General features: G+C 44.8%; 1 protein-coding gene across 4 annotated transcripts in view; it reads left to right on the top strand.

Annotated features, from left to right (window-relative positions):
- Positions 1–25,804, top strand: part of SLC9A8 (solute carrier family 9 member A8) — a 68,843-nt gene that overhangs the window by 33,940 nt on the left and 9,099 nt on the right. For 3 of the 4 annotated variants that reach the window (XM_059705335.1, XM_059705334.1, XM_059705337.1), the window contains 7 exons: positions 402–436; positions 5,208–5,351; positions 11,311–11,441; positions 13,068–13,181; positions 19,836–19,952; positions 22,400–22,482; positions 25,500–25,611. In XM_059705335.1, coding sequence (XP_059561318.1) covers positions 402–436; positions 5,208–5,351; positions 11,311–11,441; positions 13,068–13,181; positions 19,836–19,952; positions 22,400–22,482; positions 25,500–25,611 — 736 coding nt within the window. The remainder of the gene's footprint in view (positions 1–401; positions 437–5,207; positions 5,352–11,310; positions 11,442–13,067; positions 13,182–19,835; positions 19,953–22,399; positions 22,483–25,499; positions 25,612–25,804) is intronic. The other variant, XM_059705336.1, reaches the window with a different exon arrangement.

The raw sequence follows: 25,804 nt of genomic DNA, 5'->3' as shown, positions 1-25,804 counted from the left end.
TGTATCAGATGTGCTTGCTTCCTTTGATGGCTGTAGGCTAAAGCCCATTCCATCTGATTTCACCTTCACTGCTGCCTCAGTGGCACCAGAATAAATGTCTGTCCTGCAACCTTCTTCATTGCCCAGCTTCTAGTATCAAATGGTAATAAACTTTAGAGAAGAAAACTCTTTTAAATTTGGCTTGAAAAATGTAGCATTCTTTGCCATACTTCTGTGGTATGATAATTGGATGCATGTCTAAACTAAAACTTGGGACTTTTTAAAAATGCTCAAGTGGTTTGAGGACTGAAGATGAATGTCCTTATCCATTTGTGATAAAGCACTAATGGACATTTTAATCTTCTTGGCTGTTCTCCAGGGGATTTTTTTGTGTCTGTGTGTTTGTGTGTTTTATTTTACAGGCTGATGTAATCTCTAAACTCAACATGACAGACAGGTAAATCTTTCATACTCTAACACTACGTGACTACTTTTGAGACACAGGAAAGAGTTCTCCGTATTAGTTCCTGGGTGTGGTACCTCTCTGTTCTTTTTCTCTCTTTGTTTCGCTGATGATTTCTCTGTAGAATCTATTCTGAATTAATTCGGGTCCCTGGAATTAATCAAAACTAATCAAGGAAATTTTGAAGATCCCTAGTCAGACATTGCTGATTGGAACAATTAATTTAGTTTAAGCTCTGGAAGGAATAACCCTTGAGTTAACTGCCCCCCAAACACATACACACCACATGCTGCACCATTGTTTTATTGTTAAGAATTCTCTTTAACTGGATTTATATCTTTTCAATGGCCACAATGAAAGTTGTCCTTTCTTTGATTTATTAGGGATGGAGGGGGGAGTGAGGTGTGAATCTTTTTGCTCTGAATTTCCACCAAATTGGGTGGAGGTCCACTAGGGGAGCAGACAGGGCCAAGGGTTCTACTGCGCATGTCCTCCTCATTCTGAAATTACTCCAGTGAGCTCTCAGAGCTGCTGCCTCGGAGCCCAGTCCAGGAACTTCCATAATTAGCTTAGCAAGAGGCCACCTAGGCAGCTGTCTCTCAGATGGTGCCAGATCTAGTACTGAGGAAGTGCACAAGCAGAGTTCAGCCTGGTTTCCCCGCTCTGGAAGTCCAGTGAGGATGCAGCCCTGCTCTGTGTTTCTGCATCCACAGCACTTGGTTCTGTCCTGTGGCACAGCTCGGGGAGCACTCAGGAAGCGGGAGCACTCAGCCCGAGTCCCTCCCATCCGGTCAGCCAGAGCTTTCAGCCTCTAGCAGCACCTTGGGGACTCGAATCTTGGAGCCCTTTCATGGGCAATGTGCCTCTGATAACATTAGGTCCAATCTCTTCTCCCAGGGACATAAATTTCAGTGCTTTGGTTGTAAGATAGTTTTGATATATAAACAAGTAGCAAAAGTCACATTCCTATTCCATAAAGAACTGGAAATAAAACAGAACTGGTGCCCAGCATTTTGTAGGTATGTTGCCAGTGAAAAGAAATGCCCCAAGCCCAATCCAAGTAAAAGAAGAGGTCCCAGTGTTCAGTCCTTCAACCTGTTTGGGGGCAACTGGTTAGAGACACAGAAAATGCTTGATAAATTCTTATAAAATTGAATTGGGCGGATGCTTGGGATGTTCAGGCGAGAGGAGTAAGATAATTGTTCCTTAGACAAGCAGAATAACAGCCAGGTAGTTTCTTTCTCTGGGTGCAGACACTTCGGTTCCTGTGGAAAGTGACTGTCCCACAGCTGGGGAGTGTTCTGCAGGGCCTCGCAGAGCACGCCACAGGGGAAGCTGGCCCAGTGGCGACGGGACCAGAGAGCATGCCTGTCTGAAAGGAACAGCCACTTCTCAGCTCCACCTAGTAATCACCATTATGGGCCCAGAATTACTAGATATTAAAAAATTGTTTTCAGCCCGCTGGCGTGGCTCTAGTTGGGTGTCGACCTATGAACCGGAGGTCACAGATCAATTCCCAGTTAGGGTGTATGCTGGGGTTACAGGCTCAATCCCCAGTGTTGGGCGTGCAGGAGGCAGGCAATCAATGTTTCTCTCTCATCATTGATTTTTTTATCTCTCTCTCTCTCCTTCTCCCTTCCTCTCTGAAATCAATAAAAATGTATTTTTTAAAGTTTTTTTCAAAAGAGGCCAGGTTTTTAGATATTAATAGGGAATTTTCTGCTTTTCAAATGTTGACAGTTTATTCATTTCTTTAAAACACCATGCAAGTCAAACATGGAACCCACAGACCTCTGCACTAGAGAAAACATTAAACCTAAAACTTTGTTGCACTCTATTTTAGTGATATTTCTGCTGGAGAGATATTTTACTCTTTAATGCACCCTGAATTATTTCACCATCCTAGACTGTTTCCTTCTTGGTTTTTTGATGTCGCTATCCTTTGAGATGATGGAATCAAGAAAACACACTTTTAAGTTGAACGTCTAGCTTCTGATCTTTTAAAAAAACTGGGTCATGAAGGTGTGAAATGGAGCAACTGATGGCAAGGTCACATGACCCCTTAGATTCAGGCCTCTTGATGACTCAGGCAGGTCATAGTTCAGACTTTTCATAGTCTCTGTCAGAAATGCCCTGCCCCAATTTAGATTCCCAACCAAAGCTAAATGTGTTATATAATTTATTCAAAGCATTTCCCCCAACCCTTTATTATGACCATACAGCAAAGGTGGACATTATACAGTGGACACCCACATGACCATCACAATGTCAGGAATCTCTTCTCCGCTGTCCCAGCTCAGCTGTTCCCTGATTCACTTTATCCTTAGACACATTCACTCCATGTGGCCACACTGATGGCTCTGGGCTCACGTCACCACTCAACCATCCCTGCCAAAAGGGCCAACCTAATTCCCCATGACCTGGTGATGACCCTTGTTCACCAAGCCTGGGTCCCCTACCCACTCCTAGATGCCCAACGCAACTACATGGATGGAGGGAGAGCAGGGGAGGTGGCTCCCCAAAGGAAAATAGGGGTGCTATTACCAAAACCAGGGTGCATGGGTGTTCAGGAGGGAGAACCATGCCTGTCTGCTCTGCTGCACAGCACTAAAGGGTGGAGGGAGGGGCCAGCTGAGCCAAGCAAAGTCAGCACACGGCACACAACCCACCAGAGGCTCCCAAAGCTCTCCCCACCCCTTCTCCGCCCCCTCCACTTCAGAGTACACTTTTTAGACATTCTTCTTCCTTCGAGGCCCCTGCGATGTCAGCAGGGTGATGAGAGTGGGGAAAGAAGAGAGATGAGAAGGTCTGAGCCTGGGTTGCAGCACAAGGGCTTCCAGGCCAGCTGCCAACCACACAGGACCGTCGTTTGGTGGCATTGCCTGTCCTTGCCTCCCGCCCACTCTCCACAATCCTCTCTGGGCCATGCGCAGTACCACTCCTGGGACTGTACCCATGACCAAAACACAGCACCCTCACCCTGGCACTCACTGAAGGCGAGAGGCAGGCAAGGTCACAGCTCATAAGACATGTGACAGCTTCTGTGAGGACAGAAAGTCTGGGAACTGGCTCTGAGCTGAGCCTGTCTTTTGGGTCTGGTCCTCAGCTTGGGGTCCAGAGGCTCTCCTTGAGGTGAGCAGGCTCTCCTGGTAGAATTCACCCGAGACACGCTCACAGGGAGCACCCAGGAAACCAGAACTGGAACTGGGAAGGCAGCCGAGCATCTCCCCCGCCAGCACCCCTCTCCCGGAGCCCGAGTCCAGTGACCAATCAGGGTTGCTGCTGATGGCGGAGTGGACAGAGCCGAGTGACTACCTCTTCCCTCGCAGACTGCAGGTGGTGAGGGCGGGAAGCAGAGGTGGAGAGTCTCTGGCTTACATCCCTCATGCAGGGCTGTCGCGTTGGGGCTGCGTGTTTTGCCTGTGATGTAGGAGGAGCAGACTGACCATTCTGGTGGCGTAGAAAGAAGGCAGCTCCAGGCATAGCAGTGTGAGGGAATAGGAGGCTTCAGGAACACTGAGGTAGAAAACAGGCAAACTGCTGAGAGAACGAATCAGCCAGACTCCTCAGTGGCCCACAAGGCCCCAGGGGTGATCTCCCTGGCCACCCTCTACCATCTCCTGCCACTCGCCCTCACCCTCACCCTCACTGTACAGCTGCCACACTCGCCCTTTTGTTTCTCAGGCAACCAAGCTGAATCCCACTTCAGAGGTAGCTTGCTATTGCCACGGCCCCCAGATCTTGGCCTGGCCATCTGCTTCTTGTTCAGATAAGTCATTTCTTCAGAGGCCTTTCCTGACCACCCAATCTAACTGTCCCCCCACCCCTGGCCCCTGCCAGGTTACTCTTCTCTCATCACCCTGATTTCCTGTGTAAAACATGCCGTTTCTGAATTGGTCTGACTCTGGATATTGCTATATCTAGTGGTGTGGTTAGGGGCAGCGACTCTGAGCCAGATGCCCTGTGTTTGAATTCTTGTTCGCTGTCCCACCGTGGACAAGTTCCTTAACATCATTGTCCCTCAGTTTTCTCCAATGTAATCAGGGCAGTAATAGTGCCATCTCCTATGGTGAATCACTGAGTTACTATATGTAAAGTGCTTAAGTGCCTGGGACATGGTGCCACAGAAATGTTTGCTACTATTGTTACCTTTGGTGCCTGAAACACATTTTGGCCATTCGTACATATTTGTTGGAGGAAATGAGACCTTCATGGGTACTGTGGACGAGAGCCGCTGGCCTGGTGAGAGGCAGCACTGAGGCTGGTGCCTGCCAGCCAAGCTGGCCATCCTCTGAAGCACCCAGAGCTGCTGCTGGCTCTTGGCATTTTTTTAGATGTTACAAATATGAGTGGAGGCTGGGGTCAGTCGCAGATGGTGGCAAAGGGCAAAGCAGAGGTCAGACCCAGGAGCCCATGGGTCATTTGGGGGAGGCCCCTGAGCTATCATGGTTCCAACTGCTCTGACCAAAAAGTCTGGGAACTTTAATGCATTTAAGCAAAAGTCTTCCATCCATCGCTGGTCAAAGTGTTAATACTTATAGTGGGAAACCAGGCCATTCCTAACAACTCTTAGAGTGAGCATTTCACCGCTCCACCCACAATGTCAATTCACAGGTCGCACAGGGAAAAATAGGGCATCTCTGTCATTACTTCAGCTATAGCGTGGGCATTTGTTATATCAAATACATTCCCGGCTTTAATGCTTAACATGTGGACCAAGTGATGAGCGTTTCAGAGTTTGCCCTTCCTGTTCCCTTCTTTACAGTTTTGCATTTGGCTCCCTCATTTCTGCTGTCGATCCAGTGGCTACTATTGCCATTTTCAATGCACTCCACGTAGACCCAGTGCTCAACATGCTGGTTTTTGGGGAGAGTATTCTCAACGATGCAGTCTCCATCGTCCTGACCAAGTAAGTGTGCTCTCTCCAAGGGACAGAACTGAAGGTCCCAGTAACAAAGGGACAGATGTTTCCATGCAGCTGTGTGTGCAGTTGCTTGTCCTCTGGGTGATCAGTTCACCCGCTTCTCCATCTTTCTGTCCTGACAAGCCCTGATGTGCCCTAGGGATGCTGTCAAGGTCCAGAGTGATCCCCCTTTTATGACCTACCTCTTAGCAGTAGTTTTGAGCGCAGCTTCCCATCTGCACCACTGGGGATGCTTATTAAATGAAGCGTTCCCAGGCCCCACCCTCAGAGCTTCTAAGTCGGTGACTGGTCTGGGGTGAGTCCTAAGAACTTAGGTTTATCGGTGACGGAGCAGCTGGTGAGGGATGAGCGTTTGGACTGCATTGTTACAGACAACGATAGACAGAGTCCTTGCTCTCCCGCGTGGGAGTTGTTGCAGGTCACCTTCCTTTTCCCAGCCATAAAAGAAGGTAGTGAGACCAATGGGCATCCCTTCTTAAGATGCTGTTGGGTGAAAGCCACTCTGGAAACTGCAGATCTTTTTCAAATGTTCATTGGTATTATTGCCCTTGTTGATAGTATCTGAGACATTAAAGAGGAGTCATGAAATGTCATTGGGGAAAGGAAATGAATTCAAGATCATTTCAAATGTGCTTATTGGATGCAGGGCTATTTCCTTGACCTCTGCATTTTGTGGTGTTCATTAGCATGAATGAGCTGGAGACCCAAACAGTTTTGCCAAAAAACAGAAAAGGCACCCACAGTCAAAGCAGCTGGAGAAGAGAGCCCCGTGTAGTGTGTCGGAGACGAGCCATGAGAATTTTAGGAGCCAGCCAGTGTTCTGTTAGAGAATAAAATTTCCACGACCTGAATTTTGTCTTATTTCCTTTGTCGCAAGGTTCCTTACTAAGCCTAACACTCTGTGGTAGTTAGCATTTTCTTAAAAGCTTTATTACAGACTACATTAGAAATTATGACATTGGACCAAAGGATGTTTTATAGTGGAAAGAATCCCAATTTTGGAGTCAGGCTGACCTGGGCTCCAGTCCTAGAGGTGCCACTGATGCTGTGTGGTCCTGGGTCGGCCCTTCACCTCTCTGAGCCACAGGTTTCTCCGTACCCAAGTGAGGGTGATAAAGCCTCCGCCTAGGATTGGATTTGAGGATTGAATAGTGAAGTGTGGGGCTATGTGAAAAGCGTCTGACGTCAATTAACGTGAGACCCTTTCCTCTTCTCCTCCTGCCCCTATTATTGTTTCATTGTTTGCCCTGTTTTTAGCCTACTTAGTAGGAAGAACTTATCAAAAGTTGCCTATATTTTATTTTTTAAATATATTTTTATTTATTTCAGAGAGGAAGAGAGAGGGAGAGAGAGATAGAAACATCAATGATGAGAGAAAATCATTGATCGATTGGCTCCTGCACACCCCACACTGGGGATCGAGCCCGCAACCTGGGCATGTGCCCTGACCAGGAATCAAACCGTGACCTCCTGGTTCATAGGTCGATGCTCAATCACTTAGCCATGCCAGCCGGGCTACATATATTTTATTTTGATGAACTTATATCTTATATATTGTACTGCAGCTTTCCCATTGAACAGAGTTGATAAAATAATCCACAACATCGTTTTACTGGTTACAGAATATTCCTTTCTATGGATTTACTTTGATCTATTTAACCAATTCCCTGTTACTGCCTTTTTCACATTTCTCTTGGTAAAAATTTTTATAGCTTCATTAGGAAATTCTCATACAGCATGCTATAAGACCTTTAAGAAATCTGATGGTAATATATTTTTCTTATTTAAGATCTACCCTGTAAGCTTCTTAGCTTTTGGGTTTTGACTTTTATCTCATATTCTGGCTGCACATGTTGAATATTTGTGATAAAGAATTTTGCCCAAATTGGAGATGACATCATGAGTTATTTTTACACATTAGGAGCTAAACTCAGTGACTTTGTCTCTAATTTATTTATTCTTTTAAGAATCTGTCAAAAGTAGGGCCTTTTCTGAGCTTTTCCATGTCTCTTTGCCACAAAAGGCCAAAGATTAGGCAATAACTTTCTTTTTAAAATGAGAAATGATGGAGTCATTCATTATAAGTAGCCAAAGGTTCTTCCTGGAAAAAGTGCTTTTGAAGGCCAAGATCACCTGTGATGACAGGCCCCAACTGCATTTGTGGGCCACATGCATAGATAGCTTCCAGCCTCCACCTCCACCACTGCTGGGACACAGGCTCGGGTAGGAGTCACTAACTAAGCCGTGTCCAGCCTCGCTGACTCTCCAGACATGCTACAGGCTGGTCATCGCCCTCAGCATGTGTGATGGCCTCTGTGTTCCAGACACTGTCCAGAGACCAGTTGGACTTGACAAATTCAATCCAAGGTGAGAGAAAGGTGTTCACAAGGAAGTGAACACAATGGTGCAAGAGGGAAATAGTCACTCTGAAGGATTTGAGAGGTTTCTCAGGGGAGGTGTCTTGTGAGCCATTTTCAGTTAGAAGAGGGAGAAAGGAGCATGGTGGGTGTGCCCTTTTTTGCATTACAGGAGGGAGCTGTTGTCAGCATTCCTTGGTTTATAAGGTAGAATCACGTCTTGTTTTTAAGGGTATACTTAATAAATGATCATTTTCAAAGTGATCTGACACATTTATCTTTGCAACTGAATATAGGAATGAATTAACCCTTTTTTAAAATATGTTTTCATTGATTTCAGAGAGAGGAAGGAAGAGGGAGAGAGACGGAAACATCAATGATGAGAGAGAATCATGATAGGCTGCCTCCTCCATGCCCCCTACTGGGGATCAAGCCCACAACCCGGACATGTGTCCTGACCAGGAACCGAACCAGTAACTCCTGGTTCATGGGTGGACGCTCAACCACTGAGACACACTGGCCCAGCATACCCCCTTCTTTAATGTTTTCACTTTTGTGGTGCCAGAAAGTTAAGAAGTATCTTCGGTTTCTTCATTAACTTTAATTAAATTAGTTTTAGCTTTGATTTGTTACTATGACAATTTATTCTTAAAATAATTGCTATAGAGGAAACCTTTTGTTCTCTCCAGCTACAGCTTAAGCTCATGATATGGAACCTGAAGCAGCATTGTCTTATATTCTTAAGGTGTGAGAAACATGACCTGAAAAAAATAAAATGTAGAAAATTAGCAGGCCAGAAAGAGTCCAATTCTGCTTTCATTTACCTTGAGTTTAGGAATCATTGGCCTAAGCCTTCTCTCCATAAAAAGAAAGCAGGACACTAGCTGATGTACCATCTGAGGGAGTCATCTGTGGTGGGGGCTCGATACTTACTGTATGCCTGTGGCCCACAGATCATTTGGGAACTGTGGGTGATCTTAGCCTTCAAGAGCACTTTCCCAGTAAGAACCCTTGTTGGATCCCAGTATTTCCCAAGGTGGGATGTTAACCTGTGATCTACTAGGAAAGAAAGGGATGGGGGGGGGGGGGGGGTATTATACATTTAGTGAGTTTGAAAAACATTTGTGTGAAAAAAAGTTAGATTAATTTTTTTTTTGCAAGAGTTCCCAGAACCTTTATTATGTTACATTGTACAGTGAATTGCCATGAAAGGCTTCCTGAAATTATTTGATCAAGTTATCGGATTATCAGAGATTATCTTGCTTTAAAATTATACCAATTCATGAAATGTTGAGTAATGAAGGTGAATATTACTATTGACAATTCTTCTCTCTGTGTACTGATTCAGCAAAAATTTATTGAGTGTCTTTTGTGGGCTAGGCTCTGCCTCAGGCCTTGGACATACTGCAGTTAAACAGGATTGGTCCTCATGGAACGATTAGTTTCACATGCTGTGGAGAAGGAGAGCCACAGGAGAGCCGGTAAATGCTGGCCTGTGCAAAGGGGTCCCTGAGGAAGTAACACTGACCTTGGGTTCTGAGAAACAAACCAGGAAGTTAGGGAGGCCAAGGAGATGAATGATGACTGTAAAGAGGTGCCAGTCACAGTGGGGCCTACCCTGAAGGAGGAGAAAATGGGATCAAGAAGTGAGGAGTCAGGTGGAAACAACATAGGGATTGGGCTGGAGAATAGAAGATAACGGTGGCCAGGAAACCAAGTTAAGAAGGAACGCAAAAATGTCACCACCCCTCCACTCTCTACTCTAAAACACAGAGGTAGCTGATTGTATCTCCCTTCTAACTGCCTGCTTAAACTACTGACCCGCATGCACAGTTGATCAAGGTTTGACTGCTATATGACCTTCCCAGGGTGGTGGTAACAGGCAGTCCACCATCTTGCCCCAGTAGCGCAGGTATGGATGTAGTTACCAAGCAGCAGGAAAAGGAAGTCACCCCACCCTGAAATGGAAAATTCTGCAAGCCTGACTTTTTTAAAAGCCTGCCTTATGGCGCAAGCCTGCTTTGTCCCCAGCTTATAAAAGCAGCCAAGCAGAGCCAGCCCCAGAGCCAGTTTAGAGGACCAGCCTTTCCTCTGTGCTGCCTCCCTGGTGCTCGAGCATAACCTTAATAAAATCTGTCTGGAAATTTCTCGGGGGGGTTCCTGTTGATTTCTATTGTGGGTAACTCAAGAACCCCAACTCTGTTAATAAGGTTATGCTAAGAAAACTAGGCTTCCTCCTACAAAGCAACAGGAAACTGTTGATGGGTTTTTTTTGTTTGTTTGTTTGTTTTTGTTTTTTTTTTTTAAATATATTTTATTGATTTTTCACAGAGAGGAAGGGAGAGAGATAGAGTTAGAAACATCGATGAGAAAGAAACATCGATCAGCTGCCTCTTGCACATCCCCCACCAGGGATGTGCCCGCAACCCAGGTACATGCCCTTGACCGGAATCGAACCCGGGACCTCTCAGTCCGCAGGCTGACGCTCTATCCACTGAGCCAAACCGGTTTCGGCTGTTGATGGGTTTTGAGCAGGCCAGTAACCTGATCAGATGTGAATTTTATGGGGATCATTCAGGCCATTGAATGGAGAATGGGTTGGGCCCTAGGAAGACAAGGAGGTATAGAGAGAGCAATGGGACAGCAGATAGTAGGGCAGAAAGGGAGAGAAGTGGATGGATTTAAGAGACAACCTGAAGGTAGGATCAGACTGCAAGAGAAGGATATTTAATGAGAATAACTCCATTTTAATGGCATAACAGTTTTCCCTTTGGGGATAAAACCAACAATTGAATTCAATGGCTTCTGACAGTTTTACTTTGTTCTTTTACAATGAAAGAAAAGTTCTTCAATCCTTCCTCCTAATGCCTCCTACATCCACCCTCTCTGACCCATCACCTGTACCCAGTAACAGTTATTCTTTAGGGGCTCCATTCTAATCTGACTTCATGCCAGAGCCTTAATTTCCAGTTGTACCACAGGATCCCCCCATACTAGAAATACTCCCCAGGGCCTTCAGGATGAAATACCAACTCCTTCGCCTGGTTCATCAAAAGCCTTTCACAGGTCCTGTGCTGCCTGCTGCTCTGGTCTTGCCTCTTGCCGCTGTCCACCCCACCGCACAAACACCCCCATTCTTTTTCTGTATTTTATCCATACTAACCCCTGTAATCAAATGCTCCCAGAATGTGCTTGTATTCTCAGGCTCTCTGCCTCTGCACATGTTGTTCCCTCTGCTTTCCCTCATTGTCCTTTATCCCAAATCTAAACCCATCCCATATGTTATGAAGAACCTCTGTGAGGTTAGATGCCCACTTTGTGTTTCTACAGCCCTTTGCCCTTACCCCACATGGTCATTAGTTCCCATCTCATTAAACTGGGCACTCCTTAAGGGCAGGGCCTTTGCGCTCACCTCTGAACCCCCAGGAACTGGCATAGTACCTGGAACAAAGCAATGTGTGACTCACTAAATGATGGACCGAACGAATGACAGAGTAATCAAGGAATTAATTTTGAGTTCTAAGTTAATTTCTAATAACTTTGTCTATAACATTTTAACTTCTTTCTGTTTTTCTTTTATTTCCTAGCACAGCTGAAGGTTTAACAAGAAAAAATATGTCAGATGTCAGTGGGTGGCAAACATTTTTACAAGCCCTTGGCTACTTCCTCAAAATGTTCTTTGGCTCAGCAGCGCTCGGCACTCTCACTGGCTTAATCTCTGCATTAATATCCTTTTACTATGATGAACATGTGTGGCTGAGAAGATTATTCCTAATTATCTCCATCTTTAGCCATTTTCTCCTATTCCTTAAGGGGACCAATTTTAGTCTAAGGTTGGGTTTGATGGAGGATTTTTACGCTTAGTTGTGGTTTGAGGAGCACTTTCATTTAAACTCAAGGACTTTTAAATTTAACATGTGAAATTTAGGGTGTCACTTTTTAAAGCTTAAAAAACATGTACACTGTTGAATATTAGATCTGATTTGGGAGAGTTCTTAGTTCCTAGAGAATGATAACCACATTCAGATAATTTTCACTTTCTGCAGTCTCTCTTTTCACATTCCAAAAATTGGAAATTAATTTCCTTTGAAAATGTCAAATTGAGAAAATCTGGAAGTGTTTATCTGAAAGGACCAGAAAAGAGACTTTCAGAGTGAGCTCATCTGAGTTATTTGCAGATTTCTTGCTTAACTACCCATAAGCTTTTCCAGCCAGAGAAGGAAAGAGGCTTGTGAAGCCCGGTGACACCTTTATTGCTGTAGAAAATTCGTCATGTTCTAACAGGAATAGGCACCGACCACTCTGTGCGAGCCTAAGCCTGCGTCTCAGGGAGGTGCCACCTGGCCCTCCTCCAGGAGCAGTGTGTCTCACAGATGGCCGGAAAAGCCTCTTTTGCCTGTGACAGGCATGTTTGTCTGCCATCCTGTTGAATTTTTCCTTCGACTCCTGTGTCCAGAAGTCTAAAGGCTCTAGTGAGTTGGTTGACAGCTTCTCATATTGTACCAACAAACAGAATGGGAAATAAACTTTATCCAGCTCAGTACTCTCCTCCTTATTTATCCTTTTCTTAAAAAGAGTCGGAGGAGCATCTGCTGTAATGAAGCTAGGTGAATGGGTGCTGTGAGTTCCAGCAAGGGCATGCGAACAATATTTGGAATATGTAAAAGACTTTCCTTTGACAGATGAGTTTGAAAATCTCCAGGAATAGGAAAAGGGTTCATTTCATCTGATGCAGGAAGAGGAGGTAAAAGAGTAACAAGGCCCAGAAGGGACCTGGCACTGTGGGCTATCCGTCTGCAACCCCAGCTTTGCCCCCCACAGGCCTGGCACATTCCCAGCCTTGCAGGTCAGCATTTTTTAAAGATATTTTAAATTGATTTTTAGAAAGAAAGGAAAGGAGAGGGAGCTAGAAAGAAACATCAATGTGAGAGTGAGACATTGGTCAGCTGCTTCCTGCACACCTACTGGGATCAAGCCCACAACCCAGGTATGTGCTCTGCCTGCGAATCAAACTGGTGGCCTTTCAGTGCGTAGGAGGATGCCCAACCAACAGCCATGGCCAGGGCCCAAGTCAGTATTTTTAACTGAGTTAACTTAGGTTGATTTTAATTCCCCCCCTTACCGTTTGTCTCAAGAATTTACATTTCTTACTTTATCAGAGTCCCTTTCTTAAAACAACTGTCTCCCTGCAAAGAACAAAAAATCCATGATGACAGGTTTTCAATTGTTACCTTAGAATGTTGCAAAATCTTCTATCTATTGTTCAACTTATTTGGAAGGCAGCAGTTTTGTGACTTCACTAGATCTCCCACCAACTGTCCCTCAGTTCTCTTTCCTTGACAACTCATTTACGTGCTAAAGCATATTGACTTGAGGAAAACGCCTTCCTTGGAGTTCGGGATGATGATCATTTTTGCGTATCTTCCTTATGGGCTTGCGGAAGGAATCTCACTCTCGGGTAAGTGAACGAGAGCATTGAAATGCTAGGTGATGGCGTGTTGTCCTGCCTGGTGAGAGAGGTTATGTCAGTTGGGTCACTTTCAGTCACAAGAGAAAGTCACAATTCAGAAGAACTTGCAACGAAGGGATTCTACTCGTCCCGTGGGGACACATCTGGATTTAGACCTGGTTGGATCCAGGGCCTCAGTGTTGTCACAGTCGCATTTCTCCTTACCGACCATCCCATAGCAAAGATCAAAATGTCACCTCCAGTCCTGCCTCTTTCCCAGAGCAAGGGCTCTGAAGGGCTTCCCTCCAAGGATGGGGTCCGACTGCCAAGGACAGTCATTCCCTGGCCCATCCCTAGGTCCTGGCACCCAGTGAGCTGCGTTCTGTCACTATAGTTTTCTTTCTCCAGAATGTCATAAAAGTGAAGTCATATAGTATGCAGTCTTTTGTGTCTTATTTCTTTCAGTTACTATAATGTTCTTAAGCAACATGTTTTTGCATGTATGCCATTATTTCTCTACATTCTTGAACTCATGGGACATATTTATTACAGCTATTTTAATGTGCTTGTGTGTTAATTCCATCATTTCTGTTAATTCTAGGTTGGTTTCTGTTGATTAATTTTCCTTTGTTTATAAGTTATATATTGCTGCTCTTTGTTTGCCTATTAATTTTTTGGACACCAGTCATTGTGAAGTTGATTATGTTGTTACTTATTAGATTTTAGTGTATTCTTCAGAGTTTTGGATTTTCATCTGCCATATATCTAAGTTTCCTGCAGTCAGCGGAATCCTTTTGAGGTTTACTTTTAAATTGTCAGGGCAGGTCCAGAGTAGCACTAGGAACTGATGCACTTCTGAGGACTCTAGCTCATGTCCCATGTATTATGAGGTCACTTCACCCCCGCCTGTGGGAACACACACTGTTCCCAGCCTTGTGTGTGCCTGGGGAACTGCTCAGCCTATTCCTTTTTGGTGATGCTCTCCCAGCCTCTTGGAATCTCACCGCTTGCATGTACAGATCAGTTCAGTCCAAGATTCAAGGGGACTCCATTGTAGCTCTCAGGAGCTCTCTCCTACAGTGTGGCTTCTCCTCTCTGGTATTCCAGCTGCTTTGGCCTCCCCCAACTCTCATCTGTCTTCTCTTCTCAGCAAGACTGAGACTGCTGAGCTCAGTTTGGGGTTCCCCTTCCTGAGCCTCAGCCTGGAAACTAAGGCCGGCAGTAGGCTGGGCCGGGCCTGGAGTAGGAAGGGCCACTGTGTTTGTTTCCCTTCTATAAGGAATCACAGCCCTACCCTGCCCGGTATTCGATGTCAGAAGACAGTTTTATTTCATATCTTTCATCGAGTTTTCTAGTTGTTTATGGCAGGACAGCAATTTGCGTAGTAGTTATTTCTTCCTGGGCAACGTGGAAATCCCCGGTGGTTTTTAATGACTCCGCCAAACAGAATTCTTCCCACAATCACTTTCTGTAATCACAGTGGGTACTCTGTGAGCAGATCTTGCCAAGGAGGAAGCAGAGAGGACTCTGTTCATTTTTACTAGAGAACTCGTAAACATCAGGGGTTTGGTTTGTTTGTTTTTATCCCAAGCCAGTTCTCCTGGACAATTTCATCCTGGCATCTGCCATCAAGTGTCCTCTCTTACCTTCCCTGAATTTGGCACTTAATAAACATTACTTATGAAACATTTGGCTTTAGCCTAGCTATTTTACCTCTGTTTTTCTAAATGTTTCCCACCCGTTGAGATGAACACTGAGTACCTGATGGCAGATATATTTCATACATCCATTTGGAACTTGTGATTAAGACGAGAGTATTTTTCTTTTCTTCAGAGAGGCAGTGTTTTCTGTTTGTAGGGCTCTCGTTTCCTTAGGGATTTTTGTTGCTCACACGAGTGGGCCAAAGACAGCACATGCCAGCCAAGAACACATGGCCTACCTCTGGGCCTTTGGGATCTCTGTCACACAGGGTTTCAGAGAAAGGGAGGACGGCCTGGCGTGTTGTGAGGACCCTCCACGTCCCACTGTAAGAGCATATGTGGGAAAGGTGATATTTTTTGCTCTCTCCTCCTTCCCTTTTGTACTCTGCTTTCCCTGACCATCACAAAGGACTGATAGTGAGTGGTTCCCATGACCACCAAGCAGGACATTCTCTTCCTACAAATCATTTACTCAAATCATGTGTTTAGAACACAGTGGTTAAGGATCCCGGACTAACCTGGGTTTGAATCCCAGCTCCACCTCTCATCATTAGCTATGTAACCTCCAGTCAGCAGACTTAACTTCTCTGAGCATTCACTTCCTCATGTAATAAAAGTGCCACCCTCAGGCTTCTGGTGAGAATTAAAGGGAACGATGCGAGTGAGAGTCCTGGCAGAGGCATCAGTGTGTGTTATTACTAGGAAGTGTCCTGGTTTCAACAGTAAATTAAATAGTCTCCCTAATTATTACTCGGAAGCATTAGCTTTTCTCAGAATCTTTGTTCTAATTCTATCTATACCTATTCCTACGTTTCATTCACGCCAGTTTTGAGGGCTGCTTTGCCCTCTGGCTCTAAAGAGCCAAAGATGAATAGCCCCCACCCCTGGCCCTGAGCCAGCTCTGGGCTTGGGGAGGGGAATTGGGGCAGAGCCACATTCTGTCAAGGTGAGTCACAAGGATGGAACTTTCAGGACCCACACTTTGTGTTAAATGCTGGGAACATGTTGGCCAAAGATGGAATGTGCTGTACGGCACTCACGTGCACAGGCGTATATCCAAGGAATTCCTCTGCAGCGCTGCCTGTGAGAGGAAAGCTGGAAGTAGCTAAATGTTCATCAGTGACGGGAACAATTAGGTGAGTCTGTGTCCGCTGTCACTATGGCATACTATGCAGGCACTTAAAAATGCATTGATCTGTTTGTACTGCCACTCCAAGATATATTGTTAAATTTTAAGGAAGTTAAAAAACGACTCATTCATCCATTCAGTGAATATTAAATGTGCACCCTGTGCCGAGAACTGCCCTTGTATGGCGTCTGTAGCAGTAAACAAGACAAGATCAAAGTCCTACCTGCAGAAGAAAGACAATAGACAAATGAGCAAACACATAGCATAATCGCAGGCAGTGAGAAATGATATGAAAAAATCAGAGTCATGTGATAGACAGTGGCAGGAGGGCAGAAGCATCATGGCATAGGGTCAGAAGTTCGCAAAGAGAGGGCCCTAGAGCTAAGACCTGTATGTAAGAGGGAGCCAGCCTGGGAGGGTCTGGGGAAGGGTGTTTGGCACTGGGAACAGTAGGTGCTAAGGGTCCCAGGTAGGTGTTTAGGAGTGAGGCATGCTCCAGAAGAGCAGGAAGACTGTGCGGCTGGGATGGAGGGGCCGGGAGCCCACCCCGTGGGGTTCTATAGGCCTGGGACTCTGCTAATCATGCGAAGGAAAATGTTGGAGGCCTTTGAAGAAAATCCACTGTGCTAGCAATGCATGCCATATATCTAACAGGATCCTGTTTATTACTTTTTAAAGATAAACTTCCTAATGGCTTAGGGAGAGAACTGGCAATCTGCATATCGAACAGTTAATGGTAGTTAACCTCTGGATAGGCGCTGTGAATGGAGACTGTTGTTTTACTCTATACCTCTGAATCTGGATGTCTTATAGTGAAATATGTTTATTATTGGGTAATTAATAAAGAAAACTGATTATGGTTTGACTCAGCCTTCAAGAAGTTCATTGTAGCCCGGCCTGCGTGGCTCAGTTGTTGAGCGTTGACCTATGAACCAGGAGGTCATGGTTTAATTTCTTGTCAGAACACATGCCCGGTTTGTGGGCTTGATCCATAGTGCGGGGCCTACAGGAGGCAGCCGACCAATGATTCTCTCTCATTATTGATGTTTCTATCTCTCTCTCCCTCTCCCTTCTCTATGAAATCAATAAAATTCTATTTAAATGAGCTGGTGAAACAAAGTCCTTTGAAAGCCCAGAAGCCAGCAACTCTCTGCATTGGCCTGCAGTGCTAAAGCCCGTTCCATAAAAACAGAACTGTGTCTTACCCTGTTTTCCTCCTTTGATCTCCACTGAGTTCCAAACCCAGGTTCTGGGCTCTCCTCTGCCATCTCCCTTTGCTTTGCCTTCTGATAGCTCTATTGCAGGGTCAGGCAGGGTCAGCTCTCCAGCTGATCACCTGCAGGAACATACTGAGAGAACCACCAGGTTTGCTGTCCTCTGTTTTTTGTTTGTTTGTTTGTTTGTTTGTTTGTTTTAAATATTTTGATTGATTTCAGAGAGAAAGGGAGAGGGAGAGAGAAATATCAGTGATGAGAGAGAATCATTGATCGGCTGCCTCCTGCACACCCCACACTGGGGATCAAGCCCACAACCCAGGCATGTGCCCTGTCTGGGAATCAAACCATGACCTCCTGGTTCATAGGTCGATGCTCAGCCACTGAGCCACTCCAATCAGGCTGTTGTCCTCTGTTTTTTATCTCTCAGAGCAATCATTCAGAATGACTCCCGAGCTGCAGTCTTCTCAGTGGTCTGCAGTAGCAAGTACAGAAGTCTCTGGCCCATCCTTCCCTTCTCCCAAATCTTGTCCGGTGCAACTTGAAGGCAGCATTGCTGGAATGTCCCCATCTGGCCTCGTTTATACAGGAACATAAAAGAGCAAAGAATTTGCTATTTGCTAAGAGGAAAGGAACAGGCCAGGTGGAGGGACCCCACTGGTGCACCATCCGGGCCGGAGAGAGACTGGGCTGGGAAGGGACCGCGGGAGGGCTCCAGCGCCTGTCCGGCCCATCTTGCTCAGTCCCAATGGGCCGGACCCTAGCAGCAAGCTAACCTACGGGTTGGAGAATCTGCCCCCTGGTGATCAGTGCATGTCATAGTGAGCAGTTGAGAGGCCTTAGCATATCATTAGCATATTATGCTTTGATTGGTTGAACAGACAACCAGACACTTAGCATATTAGGCTTTTATTATATAGGATGTTCACCAGTAATCCCTGTTTCTACAAAGTGGCAGAAGGAGTTAATATTTTGCTTATAAAGTCTGACTTGCAGTTCATATATTTTGGCTTATTTAATGACTGTATTTACATGAACTAGAGATCCTAGACCAGGACACTCTGAGAGGAAACCCTCGTAAAGTGCTGCAGGAGTGATTATGGGCAGTGGCCAAATGGTGAGACTCAAATCCTCAGTAAACAACAAAAGCTGTAGGCTCTCATGGAGTGCTGTAAAGAAAAGACATTATATGTTAAACGAATCTCTTTTTCTAGATAAGAAGAGTATTTTATGTGATTACAGGGAAATTCAAAATTAAGGCAAAGTAAATCAAAATCTACCCCGATTCTTTTTTATTGTTTGTTATCCTCATCCAAGGATATTTTCCCATTGATTTTTAGAGAGAGTAGAAGGGAGGGGGAAAGACAGAGAGAGAGAAACATCAGTGTGAGAGAGACACATCAATTGGCTGCCTTCCACACATGCCTCAACCAGGGCCAGGATTGAGCCTTCAACCAAGGTACATGCCGGAATGGAACCCAGGACCTTTTAGTCCTCGGGCTGATGCTCTATCCACTGAGCCAAACTGACTAGGGCCGTGGTCTGTGCAAACCGTGGCTCACGAGCCACATGCGGCTCTTTGGCCCCTTGAGTGTGGCTCTTCCACAAAATACCACGTGCGGGCGCGCGTACAAGTGCGATTGAAACTTCGTGGCCCATGCGCAGAAGTCAGTTTTCAGCCTGGGTGAGTCTGTTTTGAAGAAGTACTGTTGATATTTGGCTCTGTTGACTAATGAGTTTGCCAACCACTGGACTAGGGCTACCCAGATTCTTATGCTCTCTGAGTGGCTCATTTGTCCTCCTATCTGTGGGTGACAGTGACAGCACACACCTGTCCCGTAATGGGCACTTTGCGTGGCTATTCTTCATTACCCTCCTAAGAGGGTAATAAAGATTAGAAACAGAAACAGTCAATAAGCATCGACAAAGGATTCATTAAATTAGCCATGACATACCGATACAGGGTTGGGCAAAAGTAGATTTACAGTTGTTCATATGGAAAATAATACAATTCATGAGTGGGTACTCTTAGTTCCACTATACAGATGAGAAAACAGGCTTGGATGGGGGTGTGGGAATTTGGCCCAAGGTCAGCCAGCCGATAGTGAAGCTGCCAGAAAGAAGGGACCCTTAGCATTTCTCTGCAATCTCTGGTAGGCCTCAGGTATTACTTCCTTCTCCTTTTTCTTTCTTTTTTATTTTTAGAATATATTTTTACTAGAGGCCCAATGCATGAAATTCATGCAAGGGGCTCGGCCCTCGCAGCCCTAGCTGCCTCGGCCCTCAAGGCACCAGCTGCCTTGCCCACTGGTCGTTCCAGAAGGTTGTTCTGCCATCTGGTCTAATTAACATATTAGCTCTTTATTATATAGGATTGGTTTTAGAGAGGAAGGGAAAGGGAGAGAGAGATGGAAACATCAGTGATGAGAGAGAATCACGGATCAGCTGCCTCTTGCATGCCCCACACTGGAACACCACTGGCCAGTCTCCTTTTTCTTAAAACACCTAACACTATAGGCTCCAAGGACTTGTGGGAAGTGTGACATATTTGTGGATCACATGGTAGGTGCTTTTCTGCTCTGCTCATGTCTGGGCGCTGTGCCCCATTGTCCCTCTCCAGGCATCATGGCCATCCTGTTCTCAGGCATCGTGATGTCCCACTATACGCACCATAACCTGTCCCCGGTCACCCAGATCCTCATGCAGCAGACCCTCCGGACCGTGGCCTTCTTGTGCGGTGAGTTCCTCTCGGTGGCCTGGCATGGGCCTCCCCTGAGCTGATGGCGGTTCTTACCCTGTTGGAGACCAGTTGTTTCCTGGCAAAAGAGGCAGCAGGATCTTCAGAGCCAGACTTGCACTCCCTTATCTTTTGTTTGTTACTCTGGCTTTCAAATTCCATAAAGTAAACCTAATACTTAACAAATGGAATATTTGCTGCCTACAATTTTAAAACCAAAAATAATGAAAGCTACTAATTATGAACATTTGAGCCTCATGCATTTTAATGTATTAAAGTCACATTTCCAAAAATGTTTTCCTTGGAACTGATATTGATGAGGGTTAAGTGAATAAAGAATGTGGGAAATCCTGGGATAAAGTTTAACAAGTTTCTGAACTGCAGGACTTTTCAGCAGCGTGCACTGTGAACTTCTGAGAGAGGAATATAGTACCAGCATTCCCCAAACTTGTCCATAGGACCCTTTGTTCACAGGAGCATCTTGAAAGACCTAACTTGGGGCGGTATCATTGTTGGGCTGGGGTGCCCCAGGATGACTGGTTCCCCCATACACCTCCTCCCTAGTTTATGCCTGGCCATGAAGGAACCACTCTCACACTGTCTCTTTGCACTGGTGCCCAAGTGGCTGTGCCCTAGCTGTCACCATCAGCATCCCCCCTGACATTTCAGTGGGGCTTGTCTCATTTTGCAGTGTGAGTTCCACACTGTCACATGCTAGGTAGGAGGCAGGGACAGGCTGTGCAGACTTCAGTCCATGGATAAGGAGGCTCAGGTGTCAAATGACTTGTCCACAGTCACATGGTTCAGAAGTGACTCTGAAGCCAGGTCTGTCTCTTCTGGCCCTGCAGGTATTTTTTCCATAGCACCCCTCTCAGAAAGTCATGACTAAAGACTTTGATTCACCATAAAGGAGTGTAAAGCAAAACACCCATCAAATTCTGTTTTGCACCCATCAGATTAGAAAATATTAAATTTGATAATACCCACTTGTGGCACCGGTGTATGTAGGACAGGCCATTGATGTGCATGTGTGTTGATGCCATCTCTTTGGAGAGTCATTTGCAGCATGTCTGAATTTAAAAGGCACGAGCTCTTGGACCCCCAATTCTACTAGGAATTTTGCCTGTGCACAGGGATGCTTGTTGTAGTTTGTAATATCAGAAATAGAAACAGTCAATAAGCATTGACAAAGGATTCATTAAATTAGGCATGACATACCAACACAGAGTTGGGCAAAAGTAGGTTTACAGTTGTTCATATGGAAAGTAATACAACAATTAATAAATATAATACAAGATTAAATTCTGTGTTTCATATACTCACAACTGTAAACGTACTTTTGCCCGATCCTGTATAGTAGAATTTATGCTGCCAGAGAAAAGTATAATGTAGACCTCAAGGCAACCTAAATGAGTATTTGGAAAGATCACAAAAAAATATTCAAGGAGGAGAGGGGTGAATCTACTGTCCAGCTTGTGACTTACTTTAAAAGGATACACATTTGAAGGGAAAAAATGTAGGCAAAATGTTTTAAAACAGCCTTGCTGTATTATGATACTCAATTATTTACAATACAGTCTTTCTCCCTGATTATGAGGCTGTTCTGGGGCATCACAATAAAAGCAGGGAGCCTAGCCCTAGCCGGTTTGGCTCAGTGGATAGAGCATTGGCCTGCGGACTGAAGGGTTCCAGGCTCGATTCCGGTCAAGGGCACATGCCCGGGTTGCAGGCTCGATCCCCAGTGGGAGGCATGCAGGAGGCAGCTGATCAATGATTCTCTCTCATCATTAATGTTTCTATCTCTCTCCCTCTCCCTCTCTGAAATCAATAAAAATATATATATTAAAAAAAAAAAAAAAGCAGGGAGCCTAGTGGTGGGAATGTACAAGGTCCTTTTCTTTGGGATACACAGCAACTGCTTGTACAATGAGCATAAATGTCGGACTCTTGTGGGGTGGAGCCCAGAGCTGGAAATGTACCCCTTCCTGCAAATGCTGCAGAGTGTGAGCTGTCTTCTAAACCTGGGGTGGGATTAAACATATGAGGTCAGTCATTTGGCTTTGTCCGCTATGGCCAGGAAGGTAACAAAGGTTCCTTTCACACTAGTCAGGTTGTGTCTGCAGCGCTGGCTCTGAATTTTTGTCACTTTACCGGCAGTCAGGATCCTTGCTAATCACAGTGTTCAGCAATGGACTGAGTACTTATTTACATGAGAATGTGACAGTTGCCTCATTAAATTGGGAGATTCGGAAGAGCAAGCACATGTTGCTTGTGTGATAGAGAAAAATGAGATAATCACAGTACTAGTTTCACCAGGTATTGGTTGCAGATGTTTCAGAAAATATGCAAAGTGTTACTTACTTGTGAATGTTTGCTTGCTTAACAATTTAGTACTGTATTGGAAGAAATAGTCTGGGCTAAATAATCCATTCTTTGGTTTGTTTCAGAAACATGTGTGTTTGCATTTCTTGGCCTGTCCATTTTTAGTTTCCCTCACAAGTTTGAAATTTCCTTTGTCGTCTGGTGCATAGTAAGTATTTTCCTTGTTTTTTATTTAATTACTTATTCATAGCTCAGTGACCACATGTTCTGGATTCATTTATGTAACTGTTAACTGTTCAAAGTCAACAGCTACATAGACACTCTTACATTTAAGTTTTTTTGTTGTTGTTGTTACAAAATCACAAACATACAATAAAGGGGTGGAATTAAGTGAATGAATATCCCCAGAAAAGGACTTTTGCTTCTTTTTAAATTTTAAATGGCCTTAAATGACATGGTCTTCTTTTAAAAGCACATTGTATGTGTTTCTATGTTTGGTGGTAAAAGCAGATTTCAAAATTGAATATGTAGTTGAGCATAACCATGTAAAAACATTATGCATAGAAAAAGAAAATTTCACCAAATGTTCCCAGTGCTTGTAGAACTGAGGATGATTTTTTTTTTCTTTTCTATGCTTTCTGGATAATTTATAATGCATGTATTTCTTACTGTAGTTCTCTTCAGATGTCCATTCATAAGCTTGACCTTGGACACTGTGTAAAGATTACTAGGCCCTTAGTTCCCCTGAAGATTCATCCAGGGTACTCATCCCAGGTGATTCTTACTATCCAGAAGGTTTGGGAAACTGTTATAGTTGGACTGGGAGTGGCAGTAGGAGACACATTAAAATACATCTCTAAAAAAGGAAAGTAGAAGATTAATCATTTATAGGAGAATCAAATCCTTGTGGGAAAAATAAAAGTTTAGCGTTTAAAAGAAAGGTCCAGCTCTGGCCAGTGTGGCTCAGTTGGTTGAACATCATCCCAGACACCAAGAAGTCATTGGTTTGATTCCTGGTCAGGGCACATGCCCCTATTGGAGGCTCGATCCCCAGTGGGGAAAATGCAGGAAACAGCCATTGATGTTTCTCTCTCATCTCCCCCTTCCTTTCTCTTTCTAAAATTAGTAGAAACATTTAAAAAATAAAAGAAAGGTCCAGCTCTCTCAGGCATCTGACCAAAGTGACATGAGGGGCTTCTAACAGTTCGGGCATTTAGCCTGGTGTCCCCAGGTTGCTTGTCTGTATTCCTCTTTGTGTCTCTTCCCTCAGGGTGAGTTCATCTCCCGGAGGCCCTCCAACTGATTCAGACTCCAATCCCATTTGATCTTTGTTGTCCCTTTAGATCAGTGATGGCAAACCTGTGACACGCGTGTCAGAGGTGACACGCAAACTCATTTTTTTGGTTGATTTTTCTTTGTTAAATGGCATTTAAATATATAAAATAAATATCAAAAATATAAGTCTTTGTTTTACTATGGTTGCAAATATCAAAAAATTTCTATATGTGACATGGCACCAGAGTTAAGTTAGGGTTTTTCAAAATGCTGACACGCCGAGCTCAAAAGGTTTGCCATCACTGCTTTAGATCCATCCTATGTTACTTTAAGGCACTTAAGAAGTATACCTTATTATTTTTGAATTATCATAATTCATCTTCAGTTAACTATTATTACCAGCTCCACTTAAGAAAGCATAGCTATTGAGAGTCAAACTTTTTATTTTGCATAGTCATCTACCATGTGCGAACCAGGAGGTCTACCTGTTTGGCCTGTGGGGAAACTGAGACACAGAGAAGATAAGGAGCCCTAAGGAAAAAGATGTTTCTCCTTGAAACCAGGGTGCTTTTGTCTCTGTCGGCAAGAGTGTGTGGCTTTTGTCTGTTATCTGTCCTCCAAACTCCAGTTTCAGGACAGGAGGACAGAAGCCAGTCTTTTCAGAAAGTATAATAGTCTTTAGTGTGGTCTCTGGGTAAACGGGGCCACCTTTGGTAAAAACCTGAAGTGCAAGTGTCAGATTGGGAGGTTGGATTCCAGTGGGTGAAAAGGGAGGTGACTGTGTCAGCCATGGGTTGGGAGGAATAGGAGAATGAGAAGATGCCTGGGGTGGTGACTTGGTTTTCTCTGAGCACATAGGCTGGCCCTGCCCCTCCTGGGCGCAGCCTATGCTTTTCGAATGGATTACTTTACACTGGCTCAGTGGTCAGGGGCATGGGTTTTGGGGACTGGACCAGATTTGAGACTTGGCTCCACCACTTCCTGCCGGGTTCAGCGTGGGCCAGTTACTTAACCTCTCTTTGTCTCTGTTCCCTTGTCTCCAAAATGGAGACAGTAGTACCTACTTTATAAGACCATTGCAGGGATCTAAATTTAACAAGATAATGCACATCAAATGCTTAGCACATTGTGTGACATATAGATGTGAGATGACTGGGAGCCATTATTAACTTGACCATCCAAGGCATGCACACTCCAAAGCACACTCAATCCGTGCTGGTTAAAAGGGTAAACTTAGAGCCTACAGAATGTGGGTGTGTATATTATCCTTTTCAAGATTAAAAAATGGAGGTAAATTAATAAGTAGCTCTAAGTATCCACTTAGATAAGGTTTAAACTTAACCTAAAGCTGTATTTTGTTAAGACCAACATGCCTTTGGAAATGGTTAGGAACCCAAAGCCATGGCAAGTTGCTGGGTTGTGTGACCTTTTAAGACCTATCTGTGTGTTCCTTTTGCTCAGGGAGTAGCGTTTAGGTATATGGGTCTGCCCTTCTCAGTCTTGCCTCCTTTCCCTGAGGAGTAGGGCCCCCATGGGAGAGGCAGGAAAACCTGTCCGTGCCTCCAGAGCTAGCCCACTGGGAGTGATTAGCACAGCCCTGTCCCATGGTGGAGCACCTTTGGAGGAGGTAGATTGCCCTTAAGTTAAATAATCTCTGGGTACTTCTGCACGGCTTCTTGGCATTCGGTTCTGTTCTGCTGTCATTACTAAAGCCATTGCTGATGTCCTCTCTTTCTGACTACTGAGATAAAAAGCATTATCCTTTCCCAGACACACAAACCAGGCAACCTCAGCCGGGTTTCTGACTAGCACTTGTTATTCACACCTTTTATAACCCAGGGGAATGCCCTATTTATAGTGGGTGTGCTACAGGCCTGTGTCAGCCTCAGCAAGCTTCAAATTAAAGAACCAGAAGTTCCCATCTAAGACTTGGTTTGTTGCCATTAACAGGTGCTTGTACTGTTTGGCAGAGCAGTGAATATTTTCCCTCTTTCCTACCTTCTGAATTTCTTCCGTGATCATAAAATCACACCGAAGATGATGTTCATCATGTGGTTCAGTGGTAAGTCTGATCCTGCATGAACAGTGGAGGGAAGATACCTCTTACAAAGGCACACACCATGCAGAGGGCACACGGGCTAGAGCCCTTTGAAAACAGGTGTGTTCACAAGCCAGAAATAATACAGGTTCTTAGGCTGCCAGTGCTGCCAGGACCTGCTTGGGAGGCACCGGACAAATTGCATTCTGTGCTGTTG

The sequence above is a fragment of the Myotis daubentonii genome, chromosome 8 (assembly GCF_963259705.1).
Source record: "Myotis daubentonii chromosome 8, mMyoDau2.1, whole genome shotgun sequence".
NCBI classification, from domain to species: domain Eukaryota; kingdom Metazoa; phylum Chordata; class Mammalia; order Chiroptera; family Vespertilionidae; genus Myotis; species Myotis daubentonii.
Note: the sequence above shows the minus strand (reverse complement) of the source record. Positions and strands in the feature narration are given on the sequence as shown.